This window comes from Pelodiscus sinensis, chromosome 6 (genome assembly GCF_052426305.1).
Source record: "Pelodiscus sinensis isolate ZL-2025 chromosome 6, ASM5242630v1, whole genome shotgun sequence".
Lineage (NCBI taxonomy): Eukaryota > Metazoa > Chordata > Testudines > Trionychidae > Pelodiscus > Pelodiscus sinensis.
This window is the reverse complement of record NC_143057.1, coordinates 127,164,788-127,184,406: the sequence shown is the minus strand read 5'-3', so window position 1 is coordinate 127,184,406 and position 19,619 is coordinate 127,164,788. Positions and strand designations below refer to the sequence as shown.

Sequence of the window (19,619 nt, the reverse complement as noted above, 5' to 3'; positions counted from 1 at the left end):
CAGCGAGCTCTGGGCGAGAATCGCCTGGCGGAAAGTTCCAGTCCGGCGGTGGGCCCGATCCTTGCATTTCTTTTTCTTTCCTAACCTTTCCACAGACCCTTTACTGTTCTGTCACGGGCCCCCAGGGGTCTGCGGACCACAGGTTAGGAGCCAATGGCCTAGTATCATAGGCCTCTAAGATACTTTTGCGAGTTGCTCAAGACCGAATACAAGGCAAGAGCAGTAAGCAAATCAGCGAACAACAGTACAGCTTTAAATGTGGAAAGGACGCAATAAACATCATTATGAACTTGAAGCTCGGATTAGAAGGATCGGCTGAGATGGGGAAAACTGGTGACATTATACAACGTTCTCTCACTCCTCTCTTGATCTCCATTAAGTTTCCATTTTCACCCTCCCATTGCAAATCACTTTCTGACGCCAGCATAATAGTTTTATTACTCAGCCTTCATTTCCATCCACCTCTACAGATCTTAATCTGCTGAGCAATTTGTAGTGGTAGATTCTATCCAATGCTTTTTGGAACGCAATGAAACACAAGCACAGGTTGAACCTCCCTGGTCCGGCACCCTCAGGACCTGACCAGTTCCAAGCAAGGGAGTTTGTCGGATCAGGGGAGGTCAGGGCTGTCTGGGTGCTCCCAGCTGGTTCTTCTCCTGGCTGCCGGAACCTCTCTGGTCCAGACCACGGATACTGCTGTATCGGAGAGCCCTAGCAGTGGCTGTTGGCTTGGAGTCTAGTGGCAGAGGGGCTCACAGTCAGCAGCCCTACAGGCAGGGAATGGAGCCCAGGAGATACAGGCAGGAGGGGGCAGGTGGCTGGGAGGAGAGCCTTGGTCTGGCAAACTCCCATGTTCTGGTCAGGTCCAGAGGGTGCCGGATTAGGGAGGTTCGACCTGTGCTTGTGTTTCGTTGTGCTCCAAAAAGCATTGGATAGAATCTACAACTACAAATTTCTCAGCGGATTAAGATCTGTAGAGGTGGATGGAAATGAAGGCTGAGTAATAAAACAATTATATTGGAGTCAGAAAGCAATTTGCAATGGGAGGTGAAAATGGAAACTTAATGGCGATCAAGAGAGGAGTGAGAGAACGTTGTATAATGTCACCAACTTTGTTCAACATGGATAGTGTGTGAGTTAGGAAATTATTTGAAGAACTAGAAGGAGGTATTCGGATAAATGGAAATGGTTGGTTAATATTTGCTATGCAGATTGACCGTACTGTTGGCTGATTCAGAAGGCTTGATGAAGGTAGAGAAGATATGGCAGGGGAGTATGGTCTTGAGTCGAATGTGGACAGGACATAAAGCATAGTGCTATGCAGCGATCCTGGAAAACATGCAATATCCCAGTGAAGATTGAATGCTGAATAGGAAAAGCAAAAGACCCTGGAGAAATAAACATCTGGCGAAGAGAGATAAACGGAAGACTGAATTCTGACCCTTAAACATGCTTTTGGTCTGTGTCAAACTATGACTGTGAAACATGGACATTAAAGACAATACAATCCTTTGACTTAACTGGTGTTCACAGAAGAATTCTGAAAACACCATGGACAGACTGCGCAACTGATGGCAAAAGTATTGGAGGTGATTGGAAATCAACAAATGCTAGTTTGCGATTTCTGTGGAAGGAGCTTTGTAGGGCATATTTTAAGAGGGTTGGTGGGTGATACGTATTTACGGGCGTGGGATGGAAAGTTCAGGGCAGTGGAACGTGAGGTAGAAAAAGCAGATCCTGAGTGGAGGAGGTGGTATCCTGTGTGGATCAAAAGGATTGTTCATCCGCAAAGAGATTAGCAGAATAGGCTACTGTGGTTGCAGACTGCCAGTGCTGGAGAAGCCAAGTGAGAGAGGCAACCCCTTGCAGCTCCTCTCCTGCAGAAGCCACGTCATGCCAGGGCCCTGTTCTCCAGAACCGCCCGCCAAGCTCTTTTGTCTGGCTCTGCCATTTGGTACAGCCGCAGCAGTGTGTGGCTGGCCCCTTTCATCAGACCAAGGGCTTGTCTGCCCTCCAGAGGCGAGCCTGTTTGAGCTGTACAGCCTGTGTGATGCTGTACAGGGGCGTTAAACTGGGGTAGCCTGGCCTTAATTGGGGTCCTTTCCTTTGGGCATTGGCCGGCAGGACCTGAACGTGAACTTTTGTGGTTGGTAAGCCTCTCGGGCCAAAACTTGAGCCGTGTGCGGAAGGCTACAGCAGCGAGAAGCAAAGCTGTGGCTTGTGGAGGAGCTAGCCGGCTGGACGAAGCTCCCCGTGGTTGGGTGTTAACATTGCAGTGCTCCGGTCCAGGGGCTTGGCCTTAGTTTTGGCAGGAGGCTGAGGATCGAATGGGCCACAGAATTGGAGCTCTCCCGTCTTAGAGGTGGCGCCTCCAGACACATTAGCAGGGCGGCGCGGGAGAAGCCTGCACTGTGACCTTTGACGTGGTAACAGGAGATCGGAGGTTTCCAGAGCAGCTGTGGATGGCGCCCTCCTCCGCTGAGCCAGAGGGGGCCTGAATGCGGAGTAGGGAGCAGCTTCCCAGCCCAGGCCTTGCGGCTCCCCGGCCTCTGCCATGTTGTTGAGATGCTTGGGGCTGCAGTTCAGACTGGTCCGTGGGGCTGAGTGCCACCCTCTTCTGCCCATGCCCCAGAGCTCTCTGCCGTGGGCTGTGGGGGCAGCAGGACCCTGCCTTTCTCCAGGAGCATCCTTGCTGTTTGGGCTCCTCCGGGAGGCGGCAGGGAACACAAATCTCCTTCCCCTTGCAGCTCCTCTCCTGCAGAAGCCACGTCATGCCAGGGCCCTGTTCTCCAGAGCCACCCGCCAAGCGCTTTGTCTGCTGCCGCCTCCTGACAGGCAGGGCGGCCAGAGGCCTCCCCGTGCGAAAGGAACTCGGGGGCCGCGCTGCGGCAGCCTGTCTCTGGAGGCAGCTGAGGCCCCTTTGGCCTGGCCCCGCAGGGTAGGCCACAAGGCCGTGAAGAGTTACCGGCTGTGCGACACAGCCTGGCTGCCGAGCAGCCTCTGAGCCCCCCCGGCCACATGTAGCCCGGGTGGCGTCCCCCCAGCTCCTGCGTTCCTGGTCGGTGGGTCCATGCTTGGTGGCGCCGCTGATGAGCTGCTTTTTCCATTTTAACGCTGCTGTGGCCAAATCCCCACGCCCCCTCTGTCCAAATATTTATCTGTCTGGCGTGGCTCCGCTCTGTTAATAATAAACCCGCCCCCTCCTGTGCGGGGCGGGAGCCGCAGCTGCCCTGCGAGGGCCCCGCTGGGGCGGCAGGAAAGCCTGAGGTGGGACCCTCACGGGCCCGGGCGCAGAGGCTGAGGGGCTTGGGGGCTCTAGGGGTGGGAGCTGTCTCTGGAGGTCATAGAGCCCTAAAGATGCCATTCAGCTCCCTCTGCAGGGAGCATGTTGATGCTGACAGTCCACTGTACCTCACGTCCTCTTTGTCTCCCTAGTCAATGTCACCCTCGAGCTCTGTGACCCTTAGGTGCCTCCTAACTGAGAGTCCCTGGCATCTGGTCCTTCTCCCAATCAGTTTTCTCTCTGCCGGGCCTTACACTCATCACACACACGTGAAGGAAGGCGCCTCCTTCCCCCTCCCCCAGATAAGGAAAAGTTATTTACTTGTTCCCATCACATAAGAACTAGGGGTCACCCAATGAAATGAATAGGTAGCAGGTTTAAAACAAACAAAAGGCAGTATTTCTTCACGCAGTGCACAGTCAACCTGTGGAACTCCTCGCCAGAGGATGTTTTGAAGGCCTGTAGCCTCTGATTGCTAGAAGCTGGGAATAGATGACAGGGGTGGGATCGCTTGGTGATGCCCTGTTCTGCCCATTCCCTCTGGGGCACCTGGTATTGGCTGCTGCCGACAGACAGGACACCGGGCTGGATGGACCTTTGGTCTGGCCCAGTCTGGCCGTTCTTCGGATGGGAGAGGAGGTGCTTGGTTCCTAGGTCGCTCTCGGATCTTCTGGCCAGGGCTGCCTGAGGCTCTAGGGCTCCCTTGTGCCTCCCCTCTGAGCTGGTGGTATTGCTGATGTGTATTCCTCCCAGCTTCCGTGGGCCTGGGGGGGCGAGACGCAGAGTCCAGCTGGCCCCCTCCCCGCCACCTGCTCAGCACACAGAGGCTAGATCTCTCAGCAGGCTGGGGACCCCCGAATGGTGTGGAAAGCAGCTGCCCTGTCCCTTGCCCGGATCGTCCGAGGTGGCCAGTGTACACCTGGCTCGTCTCAAGCTGCGTGTGGGCGCGCGAGTTCAGCTTGTCCTCTGCAGCTAGGCAGTGTGTTTTCATCCCCTGTTTTTATTCGCCTCCTGCTCCCTCGATCTGAACTTGGCACAAACCTCTCGTTCCCTTTCCAGAGGGGAAGCCAGAGCACGCGAGCCAGTGGAAAGGAGTGCGTTTCGGAGGCTGGGCTTTTCCCGTGGCTCGCTGGCCCGTCCTCTAGCCCCTTTTCCGTTCCCCCTCCCTTAAATGTGGCGTGTCTCTCCCAGATGTGCCCTGGGCAAGTGGGGCAGCAGCTGTCCCACAGAGAGACAGACCCGTCTTACTGTCCCACGCTGCGTGAGACGCTGCGTTTAAACCCTTCCGTTGGCGTGTCCGCATGGTGCTTGGCTCCGCTGGAGGATTTCCCCAGCCCCCGCCGCACCCTTCGGGGTGGGCTGCTTTGTGAACCCCTGTCCCCCCGGGGTAACCATACTGCAGTGCTCTTAGGATTGTCCGTTCAGAAGCTGTTGAAAGGCTTGGGGTAGATGCTGTCAGCCGAGGCGAGGGGCGATGAAGGGGGTGTCTGCATACCCATGAGACGCCCGCCGCTGGCCCACGCCAGCCACCTCACGCTCCCGCTGCTGTATTGCTGTATTCAGGGCCCGGGCAGGAGGCTGGGCTGTAGGGCGAAGCGAGGGGGGGAAGGTCCCGGAAGCCAGAAGTCGAGAGAGCTGTGAAGCGGCCCTGCAGCCTGAGCTGCCCAATCCTGAATCAGCTGGCGGGTTCTTTGCTGTGTAGACGTACCCTCAGCGACTGGTCCATGGTCTCACAGAAGGACCGCGAGCTCATGACTCCTCTCTAGTCCGGTCCCTAGAGGACACTCCCCGTCCCCTGCGCTAGCCATGTGTGTTGATCATAAAGCTCTTTCAGCAAAGGCACTGAAACAGCTGCCTGCCCAGAAGGGGTGTCACAGAGTTAATGATGCAGCGGATGGTTTCCTCCTCCCGGATACCTGCACTGTACTTTACCGATTGCCAGCAGCGTTACCCATCTCCCTTTCCTCCCTCCCACAGATGATCTTCCGCCCACCTCTGGATTTCTACGACATCCTCATCCACCTGAACGCCAAGCAGATCCCCAGGCACCTGGAGGGCGTGGACCGGCCGGTGAAGTCGTTCAGCCGGGGGATGCTGAAGAGCGACGCTCCAGTCCAGACCCTCCTTTTCCCAGTGGTGGGGTACGATCCAGTGCAGTGCTACCTCCGGGAGCTGAGGGTAAGGGTGGCTGTGAGCCCCAGGCTCTGTGCGCGCTCGGTTGCTCTGGGTGGGTCTCTTGTGTGCGGAGGGACTGGATATTGGTGCCTTTCCGCCGTCTGCACGTAGCGTGTGAATCCCTGTTCCACGGGAGTGGGGCTGTAAGCCCATGAAAGAATTTGCCGTGGCCGATAGCACCTGGAGCCCTGAATAGGGACCTGGCAATCCCAGTGCGTCGGCCCAATGGTGTCTTTCCGGTGCAGTTAATTTCCTGTTTCTAGCCCCCTGACCTCTCCCTGGCGGATGCTGGTTCAGTTGGTCACTGCAGAGAGCACTCTGCCAGCACCCGAGAAAGGAGGAGGACATGGGGGATGGGGGGGCGGGGGGAGGTGCTAAGTGGCTCTCAGGACTGGTCATGGGAGAAGTGCCCCCCCCCCCCAGGCGGGGCCACAGGGTTGCCTGTGTGACGTGAGTGGGACGCTGCCGGTGTGCTCAGCGCAGAAGCTGCTGCAGCAATTGGCCCCTTGGAGTCTCAGCGGGGAAGCTAAGGACTGAACGTGGGAACGCAAGTCCTGGATCGCGTGTGGAGTGGGGGCTCTCCAGGGCTGGGTTCAGGCATGCTAGCGAGGGAAACCTGCTTGGGGATACACAGAGCTCGGCAGTGCACCATGTTGCACTAGATCCCGCGGGCAAAGGCCTGATCATCCCCTGCTGTGCAAGCTGCCAGGCAGGCACGTGGCAGTCACCGGGGAGCCATGTCAAATCCGGGCAGCGGATGCTTTGCAGGCCTGCAGCCCTGTCCCGCCAGCTGCGGGTCCAGGAGGGCTCTGGTTTGGGCAGAGTCTGCGAGCGGTTCCCAGCATGGCCTGGAAGATCTGGCGTAGAATGCGACAAGCGGGTGTGCTAGTAACAGATTCCTGGCAGTATGGACAGGCCAAGAGAGACAGTAATGTTCATAGACCCATCCCCAGGGAAAGACCTGGTGATCCTGGCCAAGGGTGACTCCCTCCTCAAAGACCAGACGGATGGGAAGATGGGCCCCTGCTTAAGGTGGAACTTCGAAGCCTCTTCTGCACCCCTCCGGGCAGCGATGGTTTCCTCCTCCTGGGCCTGGCACGGACTTTTTACTTAAATGATTCCGTCCCAAAAGTCAGAGGTGCTGGTACATGCAGAGTATCTAGGGGGCAGGCTCTTCGGGGACATCCCTATCGTGGTGCTGGAAAACGAGACTCATAGGGCCCCTCAGTTATGCAGCTGGAACCCCAGTTCTCTCCAGTCGATGCCAGTGGCAAAGAAAGGGTGCTGTGCTTAAAGAAGCACACGGGATCTTTCCCAGGGGGATAAGGAAACCTGCTGCATTTACTGAGCATAGCTAGATCAATCCATACTTTATCATAAGCTTAGGATACATTACACACACACACACACACACACACACACACACACACACACACACACACACACACACACACACACACTCTCTCTCTCTCTCTCTCTCTCTCTCTCTCTCTCTCTCTCTCTCTCTCTCTCTCTCTCTCTCTCTCTCTCTCTCTCCATACTTTATCATAAGCATAGGATACACACACACACACACACACTAACTATGTGGAGCCGGGCTTCTGCTGATCTGGATCGATGCTGCCATGTTGACAAGACGAAACCCGGGGTCCCCCTGCAAGATCCTCGTATTGATCCTTCTCATGCAGCCAGTTAGTCGTCACCTCTATAGGCAGTGAGATACTTATGATGCCTTTTTTAATGCTGCTTCAAAGAGGGTCCTTCAGGCTCTTGCTGCTTGACTCCCAAGGTGTGTCTGTCCAATCTTCTTTTCAATGAGCTCACTTCACAAGTCTTATTGTCTTTGGATCTGGCTCCCAGTCCCTCTCTACCCTTGCAACTGCCGCTGGAGGTGCTCCCCTTTCAGCCTTCTCCATTCACACCTCAGTCGTTTCAACAGGACAATCAAGGAAAGGGGAGAGAGCTATTCTACTCCTAGAAAATGACATTTTCCTATTCCTAAGGCCTATAGCATAAAGGGCTTAATACGAAGTTTCTATGGAAAAGACTCCATACAAGGTTTCTCTTAATACAAGGGATTCTATAAGAAGGCTTAATACAAAGATCTAGATAGATAGATTTAAAAAAAAAAAAAAAAGGAAAGGACAAGATCTCTCTCGATCACAAAATTACATGAGAGTGATACATGGTTCTCTGGAAATGTTAGATATTTATCCACAAGGGCAGAGTTATCCACAATTGCTCTGACACAGCATTAACTGGCTTGAGCTCAGAGCAATTCGCGCTCCTCCATCGCCCTAGCCGCAGAGTGGAGCGACAAGGCTGTTCTAATGACAGGCACTTATGGCGCGAAACAAGGAGGTACCAGCTCCACCACCACGTTACGAGAGGCCACCTTGCCACGTTCATGGGCAGGAAACCGTCTGCACCGTGCGAGCTCTCGGCACCTGAGGCAGACTGGCTGAGCAGACTGAGGATAGAGCCAAAGAAGCAGGGTCTGTGCTCAGAGGTCTTCAACTGTATGCTCCGAGCCCTAGGGTCACCCTTTTCCTTCCGGATTCAATGCTGAGATTCCCTCTTTCTGCCCCAGATGGTAGCCCTGGATATGCTTGTTTCATGGCTGAAGGGGCTGGCGGCTGCTGTCCTTCCCACTATTGGCAGTGTTCCCCCGGTGCAGTTCAAAGGAGACTGAGAAGACAGCGGAGTACTTGGCAAGCCTGGGTTTCAGGTTTGGTTCAGTGGGCAGAACGCCCTTTGTTTCCCCCAAGCTCATGGGATCTTCTGTGCCGAGGACCAATCCTTCATTCCAGACCAGGGAAGTTGAATCTACTTGCTTGGTATTTGTGAGGCTCCTGCTAAAACAAAGGCGGCTATTCAGAGGCCCGAATGGGCATGTTCAGTTTCTAGGAAAAACTAAACAAATAGGGCATCAGAAGTGCTAATACATAAACAAACTGTGACACAGTTGGTATCGCAGAGACCTGCTGGGAAAATATACACGATAGACCAGGGGTGGGGGGGAGGAAAGGGAGGAGGTGTTGCCTTATATATTAAGAATGCACACACTTGGACTCAGGTGAAGATGGACACAGGAGACAGACTTGATGAGTCTCAGGGTTAGGTTGAAAGGGGTAAAAAACAAGGGTGATGTCATGCTAGGTGTCTACTCCAGACCACCTGTGCAGGCAGAAGAGGGGGATGAGGCTTTTTTAAACAACTAACAAAAAGATCTTTGTTTCGGTTTTTGCCAAGGAGATGGTTGGTGACGGGATGCCTAACATAGTGAATGCTGGTGGAAATGGGGTAGGTTTAGAAGTTAAAATAAAAAGAGAACAAGTTGAAGATTTCTTAGAAAAGTTAGTTGTCTGCAAGTCACCAGGGCCTGATGAAATGTATCCCAGAAACCTCCTCCATCAGCTCCTTGAGTAATCTGAGCCTTTAGCTACCATCTTTGAAAAATCATGGAAGTCAGGGGAGATTCCAGAAGACTGGAAAAGGGCAAATCTAGTGCCCATCTATAAAAAGTGAAATAAGAACAACCCAGGAAACTACAGACCGGTCAGTTTAACTTCTTCTGTGCCAGGAAAGATAATGGAGCAATAAATTAAAGAACCTGTCTGCAAACATCTGGAAGAAAATAAGATGATTGGTAACAGCCAGCATGGATTTGTAAAGAACAAATCTTGTCAAATCAATCTGATAGCTTCCTTTGATCGGATAGCAAGTCTTGTGGATAAGGGAGAAGCGGTGGATGTGGTATAGCTAGACTTTAGTAAGGCGTTTGGCATGGTCTCACATGACCTTCTTATCAATAAACTAGGGAAATACTGTACAACCTAGATGGGGATACTATAAGCTGGGTGCATTACGGTCTGGATAACTGTTCTCAGAGTAGTTATTAACAGTTCACAGTCATGCTAGAAGGGCATAACAAGTGGGGTTCTGCAGGGGTCTGTTTTGGGGCTGGTTCTGTTCAATATCTTCTTCAACGATTTAGATGATGGCATAGAGAGTACACCTAGTAAGTTTGCAGATGATTCCAAGCTGGGAGGGATTGCAAGTGCTTTGGAGGATAGGGTCAAAATGATCTGGAGAAACTAGGGAAATGATCTGAGATAAATAGGATGAAGTTTAATAAGGACAAATACTCCACTTAGAAAGGAACAATCGATTTCTCTCACACAGGCCTTCTAGGGGGTCATAGTAGACCACTAGTTAAACAGGAGTCAACAGTGTGATGCTGTTGCAAAAAAAGCAAACGTGATTCTGGGCGGCATTAAGAGGAGTTTTGTGAGCAAGACACGAGAAGTCATTCTTCCACTCTGCTCTGCGCTGGTTAGGCCTCACTTGAAGTATTGTGTCCAGTTCTGGGCACCACGTTTCAAGAAAGATGTGGAGAAATTGGAGAGGGTCCATAGAAGAGCAACAAAAAAGATTAAAGGTCTAGCAAACATGAGCTGTGAGGCAAGGCTGAAAGAATTGGGCTTGTTTAGTTTAGAAAAGAAGACTGAGAGGGGACATGGTAGCAGGTTTCAAGTATCTAAAATGGTGTAATGCGAAGGAATTAAAATTGTTCTTGGTGTTTGACAGGACAAGAAGCAATGGGCTTAAATTGCAACAAGGGAGGTTTAGGTTGGACATTAGGAAAAACTTCCTAACTGCCAGGGTGGTTAAACACTGGAATAAATAAATTGCCTAGGGAGGATGTGGACTCTCCATCACTGGAGATATTTAAGTGCATATTAGACATATCTGTCAGGGATTATCTAGAGAGTTTGGTCCTGTCATGAGGGCAGGGGACTGAACTCGGTGATCTATCGAGATCCCTTTCAGTTCTAGTATTCTATAAAGATTTGGTCTAGAATTGAGACCCAGTGTAAAGATTTGCAGAAAGATCCTGTCCAGGCTAAGGTGGGAACATGTTTGGAATTCCTGCATGAAGGTCTTAACCCTCAAACATTAACATTTCAAGTGGCTGCAACTTCAGTATCTCCAGACCACAGGGAAACACAGGATTGTGCCCCACCCAGATTTTTTTAGAGCAGTGTCTCTTGTCAACCATACCCCCAATTTGCAGGGTTCTCCCATAGTGCTTAATATCTTAACTGAGAACCTTTTGAACCTCTGTCAGAAATGTCCTTATTTCCTCAAAAGTGGTTTTAGTCATTGCTCTCACTTCCCCAAGAGGAGTTTCAGTCTCGTCCGGAGAACCATGGTGCTACATCTGCCACCAGGAGAAAGTTTTTCAAGAAGCAATGCAGCTTCCATGTCCAAGTATTCCAGAGGGCAAGAGTCAGTATTCCAGAGGGCAAGAGTCCCATCTTCCTGTCCCCATCCTACTGCAAAACTTCGGCATACCCTGGAGGTCAGGAAAGAGTTGGAGAGCTGCCTCAAAGATACAAGAGAGTTCACAAAATCACGGACTCCCTTCGTTTTATTGTATCCATTGGTGAAAGGTCATTGTTTTGTTCCAGCCACTGATGTCCAGGTGAGCAAAATGATGCAAAAACCGAAGTTTTCAAGGCCAGAAACTCAGCGCTCTTCCAGAGGCTGGCTCCCAAACTGGAAGATCTTGTGGACTCGCCTCGTAATGTGCAGAAATTTACAAGCTTCTCGGAGGCAACATTTGAGCAAAGGTTTCTGCATATTTGTGGTTCTACGGGTTGAATCTATTTACTCAGCTGCATAAAGTTTCATACCCTCCCTGGCTGCAGACTGCTACTGAACAGCCGCCTCGCTGTAAGGGGTCGATGGATCTTCTGTGCAAGGAGGAAAAAGAACTTATTTTATCATACTGAAATCTTCTTGTCTTCCGGTGGGCAGATCTCATACAGTGGGTTGTCTTTTGTAGCAGTTTGTCGAGAGGCAGAACCATCCCTGTCGGGACAGGAAGGGAGTAGCCAGCCCTTGGAAGACCCTTCTAGATTTGAGATGCTTCCATGCCTTGAATTCTCTAAGGATTCACTAATGGTTATTGAACACCATTAACTTCATCCATTTTAATACAAACATTTACCACTGCAGAACAACTGTTATTTCCGCCTTTAAGAAAGGGCGGGCAAACACCTACTTAGTTCATTGGGAGAGGAGGAAAAAAATAGATTTCTGTGGATGAAGGGCGCTTTTGTCCTGCATATGGTGGAGTCTGTGGACCATCCCTCTAGAAGAAAGGAGATGTTCCTGTTCTGAACAAAGGCCTCTCTGACAGCAGAATCTGGCAAGTGGCTTTAGGAAATTCTCTGTTGTCATGTTACTAAACAAATATGTGACTTGTAGGATACGGGCAGATGTGCCAGGGCGCATACACACTGATGCATGTATTGGAACAGTTTGTCTCCCACGTTCTCTGAGACTAACCCCAGCTAAGAGGATAATTATTAGTCACTTTTTGTGGTGTTTATTTTCCACTGTTTTGCAACACGCTCCTAGAAATTGCAGAATGCGGTCTGTATCCCTGGAGATTCGGTGGAGCATCCTTCCAAAGGAAGGGGTGAAAATTCAGTCGTGGACATTCAGAGCATCAGTAAATGGCATTAGTGGGAACAATCTTTCAGGTGTCAGGGAGATGAACCAATGAGACTTGTCCGTTTCTATCTTGTGGGATTTGCTGGTTCATTTGGCAGCCTGTTTATTCAGTGCAGGCCAAAGAACGTGGCTGGTTTCCTTCTGCACTCGGCACATGCAGAATGTTAGCAGGCCTGCCCGTCGGTTTTTAGTGTGATGCACAAAAATGTCCTTTTTCACAGTTCCAGGTGACTTTTGATCCGGGTGGACAAATTCCAGCTGGGGTATGTTTTCCCCTTTCGAATGCCGCGAAGCAGTCCCTACTTGGCTGCCTACACGTTGTCAGTTCGCTCCTTTCACTGACCCTGCGAAAACAAGGGCCAGATATGCTCCCGAGCCTCCTCGTGCCAGTCGATACCGTGACTATCCAAGCCAGGCCCGCAAAGTGCAAACAGCAAGGCTATGTCTACACTGGCGCAATCTTGCACCAGAACTATGCAAATGAGGCTAAGCGTGGAATATCGCTGAGCCTCATTTGCATATATAATGAGCCACCATTTTTGTGGAAGAGGCTCTAGCGCAAGAAGGAGCTGTCGACACTGCCCCTTGTGCAAGAAAAACCCTCTTGTGCAATGCTGCTACGCTGATTATTTTTGGGAATAAGGGCATTGCACAAGAGGGTTTTTCTTGCACAAGAAGGGGCCGTGTAGACAGCTCCTTGCACAAGAGCCTCTTCCGCAAAATGGCGACTCATTATATATGCAAATGAGGCTTGGCGATATTCCACACTTAGCCGCATTTGCATAGCTCTGGTGCAAGATCGCGCCAGTGTAGACCTCGCCCAAGTGTGGTCGCTTTGAGGAAGAATTGCAAGCACAGAGCTGCAGTTAATTTTAATTAGGATTTATAGGCAGGTTGTTAACGAGCACACTTAGCATGCTCACAGCACCGGATGAACCTTAATGAGTGTGTGTATTTGTGCTGTAGGAGTGTGGACTGCTGGGCCCTTTCCAAAGACACAATGAGAGACGGTCCCAGTTGCAGGGAACTCCCCGCCTGAAGCCAGTCATGGTGCAGTGAGTGAGGGCTGCAGCAGGGAAGTGAGAGCGAGGGGAGGGGTGCAGATGTAAAGCAAGGTCACACAGTTTAAACCAGCCTTCATGCCCCTTATCCCTCCCGACAGTCCACCCCCTGCCTTCGGCACAAGTCCGGCTGCTCCCACATTCCTGAGATCAGAGGCTCCCAGGTGGCGGAAGCCCAACATTTTAGGTTCTTGTAATTTTTGGTTGCCTAAAACGATTTCACGGAGAGCTCTTCGTGGACAGCTCTCCCCCAAGAACAAGCCCAGCTGTTTTTGTATCTTCTGGCTTTGCAAGCCCAGAATTGGAGCACTTGGTTAGGCAGCCTGGGACGCCGACCCTCTTTGCTTTCAGTCTAGGGACACGTACCCTGCAACGAGCACAGGGGCTGCGAATAACGTAGACGTTCGAGGCTGCGATTTGCAGGTAGCGGAACGTTTCTGAATTCCCGCCCTTGTGTTCTCTGATTTCATGTGGCGGGAGGAACAGAGGTTCTGCGATTTGCTCTTCCGTAGCGGTTTTGACTGGGTGTCGAGGGACGTGATCATTCTCTTCTGTTTGGTGCTAGTGAGGCCACATCTGTTGTATTGTATCCAGGTTTGGGTGCGTGCCCCCCCATCACAGAAGAGATCGGGACAAATTAGAGACTCCAGTGGAAGGCAACCAGAATGATGAGGGGCTGGGGAGCATGACCTATGAGGAGAGGCTAAGGGAACTGGACTTATTTAGGCTGCGGAAGCGTAGAGTGAGGGGGGATTTGAGAGCAGCCTTCAACTTCCTGAAGGGGGGTTCCCAAGAGGATGGAGAGAGGCTGTTCTCAGTGGTGGCGGATGGCAGAACAAGGAGCAATGGGCTTAAGTTGGGGAGGTCTAGGTTGGAGATTAGGAAAAACTATTTCCCTAGGCGGGTGGGAAGCACTGGGATGGGCTCCCTAGGGAGGGGATGGAATCTCCATAGAATTCTAGGGCTGGAAGAGACCTCGGGGGGTCATCAAGTCCAGCCCCTGCCCAAAGCAGGACCAATCCCCACTAAGTGAAGTCATCCCTGGCTGGGATGACTTAGTTGGGGCTGGCCTGGCTTTGGGGGGGGAGAGGGGGAGTTGGACTCGGTGACCTCCTGAGGTCTCTTCCTACTTAATCATTTATGATTCAGTGATCGTCCCTTTACTAACTGTGCTGGCCTTGGTCACCCAGATGAAAGACGCTCTTTGTGTAAATAAATGAAGAGCAATAACTTTATTGGGAAATGATCCGTCTCAGTGCCGTATCCTGGGAAGGCTAATGACTGTCGTCCGGCTGGACGTGCCCATGTAGCTCCCGTGAGCCCTGCGCAGGGTCAGCTGGGTGTCACTTTGGAAAACTGAACCTTAGACTCACTAGGGCTTTTTCTGGGTTGTCAGACACAGGGTTCCTTTTTATGAGGGGTGGCTTTCCTTAGAGAGAGGGATACACAGACCCTCCACTCCCTCCACAATGTATACTTAAATGTGTTCCTGTCACAGGCTTGTTTCCCTTCCCTGGTGTTAGTCTTTCATCCAAGAGGAATTTGGTCAGAGGTGGGTCAGTGCCAATGTTCCCACTAATTTTTTCTGTCCACTTGTGGGTTTTTTTTCTGTCAATGTGCAGAATAATTGTACGTGCACCGAGGCCTGTGCAAATGTGCACCACCAGTGGAAACACCAAACCTAGTGGTGGGTGCCCTGCAAATCAGCTGGGTGGCTTTTGAATTTCTTCTGGCCAGGCGCCCAGCTTTCAGGGAACACCGCCTCTGACCACTCTAGTTTTGCCCAGGTCTAGTAAGGTGTGGGTGGTCAATTTTGTTGGGGGGGGGTGGAGGGGGACACTGTTGGTGTGGGTGTGGGGGTGTGTAGCTTTTTTTTGTTTTGTTTTAATTAAGGTTGTTTGGCAAGATGTCCCTTGACTGGCCTCGCCTGAATGAAACCGCCATCAAAGGGATGAGCTGGCGGATATCAGTCCACTTCTATCCCATTAAGCCAAGCACGCCCCCCTCCTCTTCGAATCCCCCCCCCACTTCACGTTCTGATATACAGCCCCGCCTTCCAGGCCCCAGTGGCTCTGCCGCTCCCTGTTGATCTTCTCTTGCCTTTTAAAGACGCCACTGGGCCCCCACTCACTCAACCCCAGTGCCAGCGACGGCAGCTTGGTTCGGCACCTCCTCCCACTGTGGCGCGTTCCTCTCTGCTGCGCCCACCCCTGCACAGACAAGCTCCGTTTGGAGACGGCCGGCGGAGCTCGTCTTAGGGCCCGCTTCTACTGCGGTGTGCGTGGGAGTATCAGATCAGCAGAAGCAGCGAGGAAGCGGAGCCCTTAGGATAGTTTATAGCGAGTGCCCACCGTGCAAATGCCCCCGCTGTTGGCTGTCTCAGTAGAGAGGTGACCAGAGATGGCGCGGACTTACGTTGTACCCTCGCCGGCTCCTTGCCCCCTGACAGGCCACCTTAGCAGGGTAGGGCAGGAAGCTTGGATCGCCGCTGTCCAGGTTGGAGCGGTGGAGAAGTGGTGGACTTTCGTCTGCAGGGCTAGAAGGACGTGATCCCTGGCTGGACGCTGAATAACTCGGAGCACAGTTAACAACCGGACCGATTTACCGGGGCTGCTGGTGATTCTCCGTCGCTGACCATTTTAACGTTGCCACTGGGTGTTTTTCGGAGCAGTCGGCGCTGGGGGGAGTTTGTTGTGGGGCGGGTCCCTGGCTCCGGTCATGTGGGAGGTCAGACACCCTGACAAGAGTGGCGCTTTTGGGCCTTGGCGTCTGTTCCTGGCAGCTGCTCCCAGAAGTACAGTCCTAGTACGTTCCTCCCCGAGCATTGCCTGGCTGTGAGATCGGAGCCCTGTTCCCAGTGTCGACAGATGCACGTTCCGGCAGAGCAGTGGTAGCTCTTGGAGTCTGTGACAGGGGATCCTGACTGGCTTGGCCAGGAGGCTGCTATCAAGTGCAGCACTTCAGCTGCCCTTCCACCTGCCCTTTGCCTTGGCCCTTCCTCCTTCCCTCCTCCCCCCCCGCCTCCTGCTTGCTAGGCAGGGCATGGAAGGGAGAGGAGGGGCACTGATGTGCGGGTGCTCCCTCCCCCACCCTGTATCCTATCTTCACAGAACAGATGGGGGGGGGCACAACAGGACTTGGGTTGGAGGGAATTTGTGGGCTGCTTTTGGGAGCGGGCCAGGACCAGGGATGAGCCTGCCTTACTCCATAGCACCACCACCCAGGAGCTGCCTGATGTAAGCAGCGCCCAGCTGGAGCCAGCTGCAAACATCTGCCCCTGTCAGGACCCCCCTCCTGCACCCCAGACTCCCTGACAGAGCCTGAACCCCCCTCCTGCACCCCAAGCCCTGCCCCAGGCGCAGTTCAGAGCCCCCCCTCACACTCCAAGACCAGAGCCTGTCCACCAGCTCTCTGCCCCTGCCTGGTGAAAGGGAGGGAGGACGGAGTGAGCAGGGGCGGGGCCTCAGAGAAGGGGCGGGAAGGAGGCGGGGCCAGATGTTTGGGTCTGAGGTAGATCCTGGATTGCACTTGCATTCAAGAAGTGATCTTATGCCTAACCGGGTTGGACGCCCCTGCGGGAGACCCACGCGTGAAGTTGGTTACTTAGCTCGGTCGTCAAACCTCCTCCCTCCCCCAGGCCTGCTGCACTGGGAGCCGGGTCATGTGGGCACAAGGCCTACAAGCCTGGGGGGTGGGTTATTCATCTTCAGCAGCAAACGTTCCCTTCTGGCAGGCCCCTGGGGGAGGAGAGGCTGGGGCCGGTCGGTGTCGATTCAAGCCGTGGGAGCAAGCCCCTGCAGTTGCAATGGCAAACGTTGGCCAGGAGACTGAGCTGTCCCGTTACCACGACCCCGGGTGTGGCTTTACGGGGAAGACTCGTCCCTTGTGCCGGTGTTTCCGTTTCAGGGCAGCACGCCTGGAGCAGTTGCGTGGCACTCGGCCGTGGGGGAGGAGCTTTGTGATTTTTGGTGCTCAAATCTCTGAGAGCCGGCTTCCTTGGCCCTCTTTCCAGAGCAACCTGCCGCCCAGAGAGAGGAGTTAGCCTCTTGGGGGCAGAAACTTCGTAGCAAGGCAGGCTGTGCATGTCACTGCACAGGGGTCTGCAATTTGGTCCTCCTGCCGATCAAGGGGAGCACTGCATGCTGGGAACCAGACTCTCTGTGGCCTGCGCCTCTCTACGTCATGTGTAACCTGCTCCATCTGTGTCCAGCCCCGTGAGTGGGAGATGAGTCTTCGTTTCGAGGCGATGCTGTGGGATGGGTTGGAGTCCCTCATTGGCTCCTCGTTCACTGTGAGCTAGTCTCCCTTGGGACAGGCATTGGAAAGCCACCCCTGACGTGACTCCCTTTCAAATCCTCTTCCAGGAGGCCTTTGGAGACCTGGCTTTGTTCTTCTATGACTTGCATGGCGGGGAGGTGATCGGAGTTTTGTGGAAACCCTCAAGCTTCAAGCCCCAGCCTTTCAAGGTGAGTGTTTTTGAGCCTCTGCTTTTAGTTTCTTGTTCTAGTGTTCTAGGGAGCCTGGAAAGGGCTGTAGCAACCCTCGTGTCACCTAGTCCGACAGAGCAGATCTCCAAATGCTTTACAAAGGTGGTCAGTATGTCATCTGACACTTGGGGAAACTGAGGCACGGAGAGGCAAAGTGACTTGCCCAAGGCCACCCAGTCAGTGGCAGAGTTGGGAGCACAACCCCAGGTCTCCTGAGTTCCAGTCCTGTTCTCTATCCGCTATGCATTACCACACATATTGTTTGACCAGCACTTACACTGACCTCCTCCACTGCCCTCCTGGAGAGTAGACGAGCACTGTTTCTATTGACAGGTAGGGAAACCGAGGCAAAGAGCCCGATTTTTTTTCAAACGAAGCCTGTGTTTGGGGTGCCCAGCATGACACCCCCGGGCTGGATTTTTCAGACACGCTGGCAGTCTGTACACTAAGTATGTGTCCAGGACGGCAGGCATGAGAATGCCAGAGCCCACGGTGGGTTTGTGCCACGCTGTTCAGTGCAAAGCTATTCCGCAACAGGGCGTAGCTTGCAGAGTCCCTGGGGGATTGGGTCTGCCGCACAGGCGTGCGCGTGATTCATGCCTGAGGAACTCCTCAAAGACGCAGAGAAACTGGTGATGAATGTGCCCTCAGTCCTGCCGGCAACCCTGGCTGGTCTGCCGTCCCTCTCACGCCGTAGGATGATGTGTAGCTCCTCTCTCTGCGCCCGGGGCACTCGCTACCCAGCCGCGTGGTTGCGGTGAAACGAACCGCTCCCCGCGCCCACGCCTGGCTTTGCACGTGGGAATAGCTCTGTGAAGGTCCATGGAATTCCATGCTAACAGCAGCTTGCAGGGTCCGGTGCTTAACCCTGGTAACCGCTCAAAGCAAAGGCAGCTCAGACACTTTGCCCCAGTGCATCCTCACCTCCCAAGATCGTCAATCATTCATTTTTCCCAGTGTCCAGCAAGCATGAGTAAGGGGCAGTTGTGATTGGATCTTGCCCCCTGGGTATCCTCAAGGGTTGCTTGATTGTCTGTGCTCTGAAGGGGATGCTCTTGCAGCCCTCTGGCTTACTCTGTGTATTTTGCAACTCGCTTGACCGTAATGGGAGCTCTTAAAAGTGAACCTGGGGCGAGCGCGAGGGGCAGGATTGGCTGAGCTGGGGTGGGACCAGATAGCTTGGACGCTGGTGGCATTTCCCCGTCATGCGGGGCTCGCGGCTCTAGTGGGGGAGTGAGTAGGGGTTGCATCCGGAGAAGAATGCAGCATTGCTGGGCACAAAATGCCAGCGTCAGCCCAACCCATGCATGTGTGTTACAGGCCTCCAACATGAAAGGAAGAATGACGACAAGTCTAAGGGAGGAACTAGTCACCGTTCCCAATGTGGAAGCCATCCTGGAAGACTTTGCGAGCCTGGGAGAAGGTCTGGTGCGGTCAGTAGAGGCACGCACAGAGAAATGGACAGTCTAAATCCATCAGGAGCTCTCCTTAGGCCTCCTGTACCATCTCGGTTACCCTTTCTGTCTCTAAATCTCTCTGGGGGAAGAAAATTCTTGAGCAGAATCTTGAATCCTGTTTATCTTGTACACCTCTCAATCCTAGCCACCTGGCACCTCTTGAAAGAGGTGGTTTTTTCAATAGAGATAAGAGACCCGCTCTAAGATAATCTCAAGGTGAGATGAATTGTTCATGAGTGTTCCTATTTGTTAATCACAGTGACTGTTTATATCATGTCTCAAATACCTGCTGGAATGTAAAACAGGAAGGGCGTTTTCTAGTATAATAAAGTTATTTATAATAATTGCTTTTATTTTTGTCTCCGCGAGCATATCTCTGGTAAGAGCACTCCTCCTCCATAGGGTGCATTTAAAGAGAGAGCAAGATTATTCAGAGTACTAGTATGAAAAGCAGAGGGGACATGAGAAAAGTCTGTAAAGCAATAAATAGCCAAGAGAAGAACCTCTCTTTTCCCTGTCCTGTAGTGCCAGAACAAAGGGACAATCAATGGAATTAAAAGGGGAGATATTCAAAACTGATACAAATAAATATTTTCACATACTGTGTGATTGAACTGTGGAACTCCCTGCC

At 52.6% G+C, this 19,619-nt stretch overlaps 1 protein-coding gene across 2 annotated transcripts in view; it reads left to right on the top strand.

Moving 5' to 3' along the window:
- The window catches only part of NOL6 (nucleolar protein 6), a 59,771-nt gene extending 40,432 nt beyond the window's left edge, over positions 1–19,339 (top strand). For both annotated transcript variants that reach the window (XM_075932774.2, XM_075932773.2), the window contains exons 24-26: positions 5,261–5,461; positions 17,409–17,510; positions 18,852–19,339. In XM_075932774.2, the coding sequence (XP_075788889.2) occupies positions 5,261–5,461; positions 17,409–17,510; positions 18,852–19,001 (453 nt within the window). In that variant the 3' untranslated portion in view covers positions 19,002–19,339. The remainder of the gene's footprint in view (positions 1–5,260; positions 5,462–17,408; positions 17,511–18,851) is intronic.
- Positions 19,340–19,619: the final 280 nt, after the last annotated feature.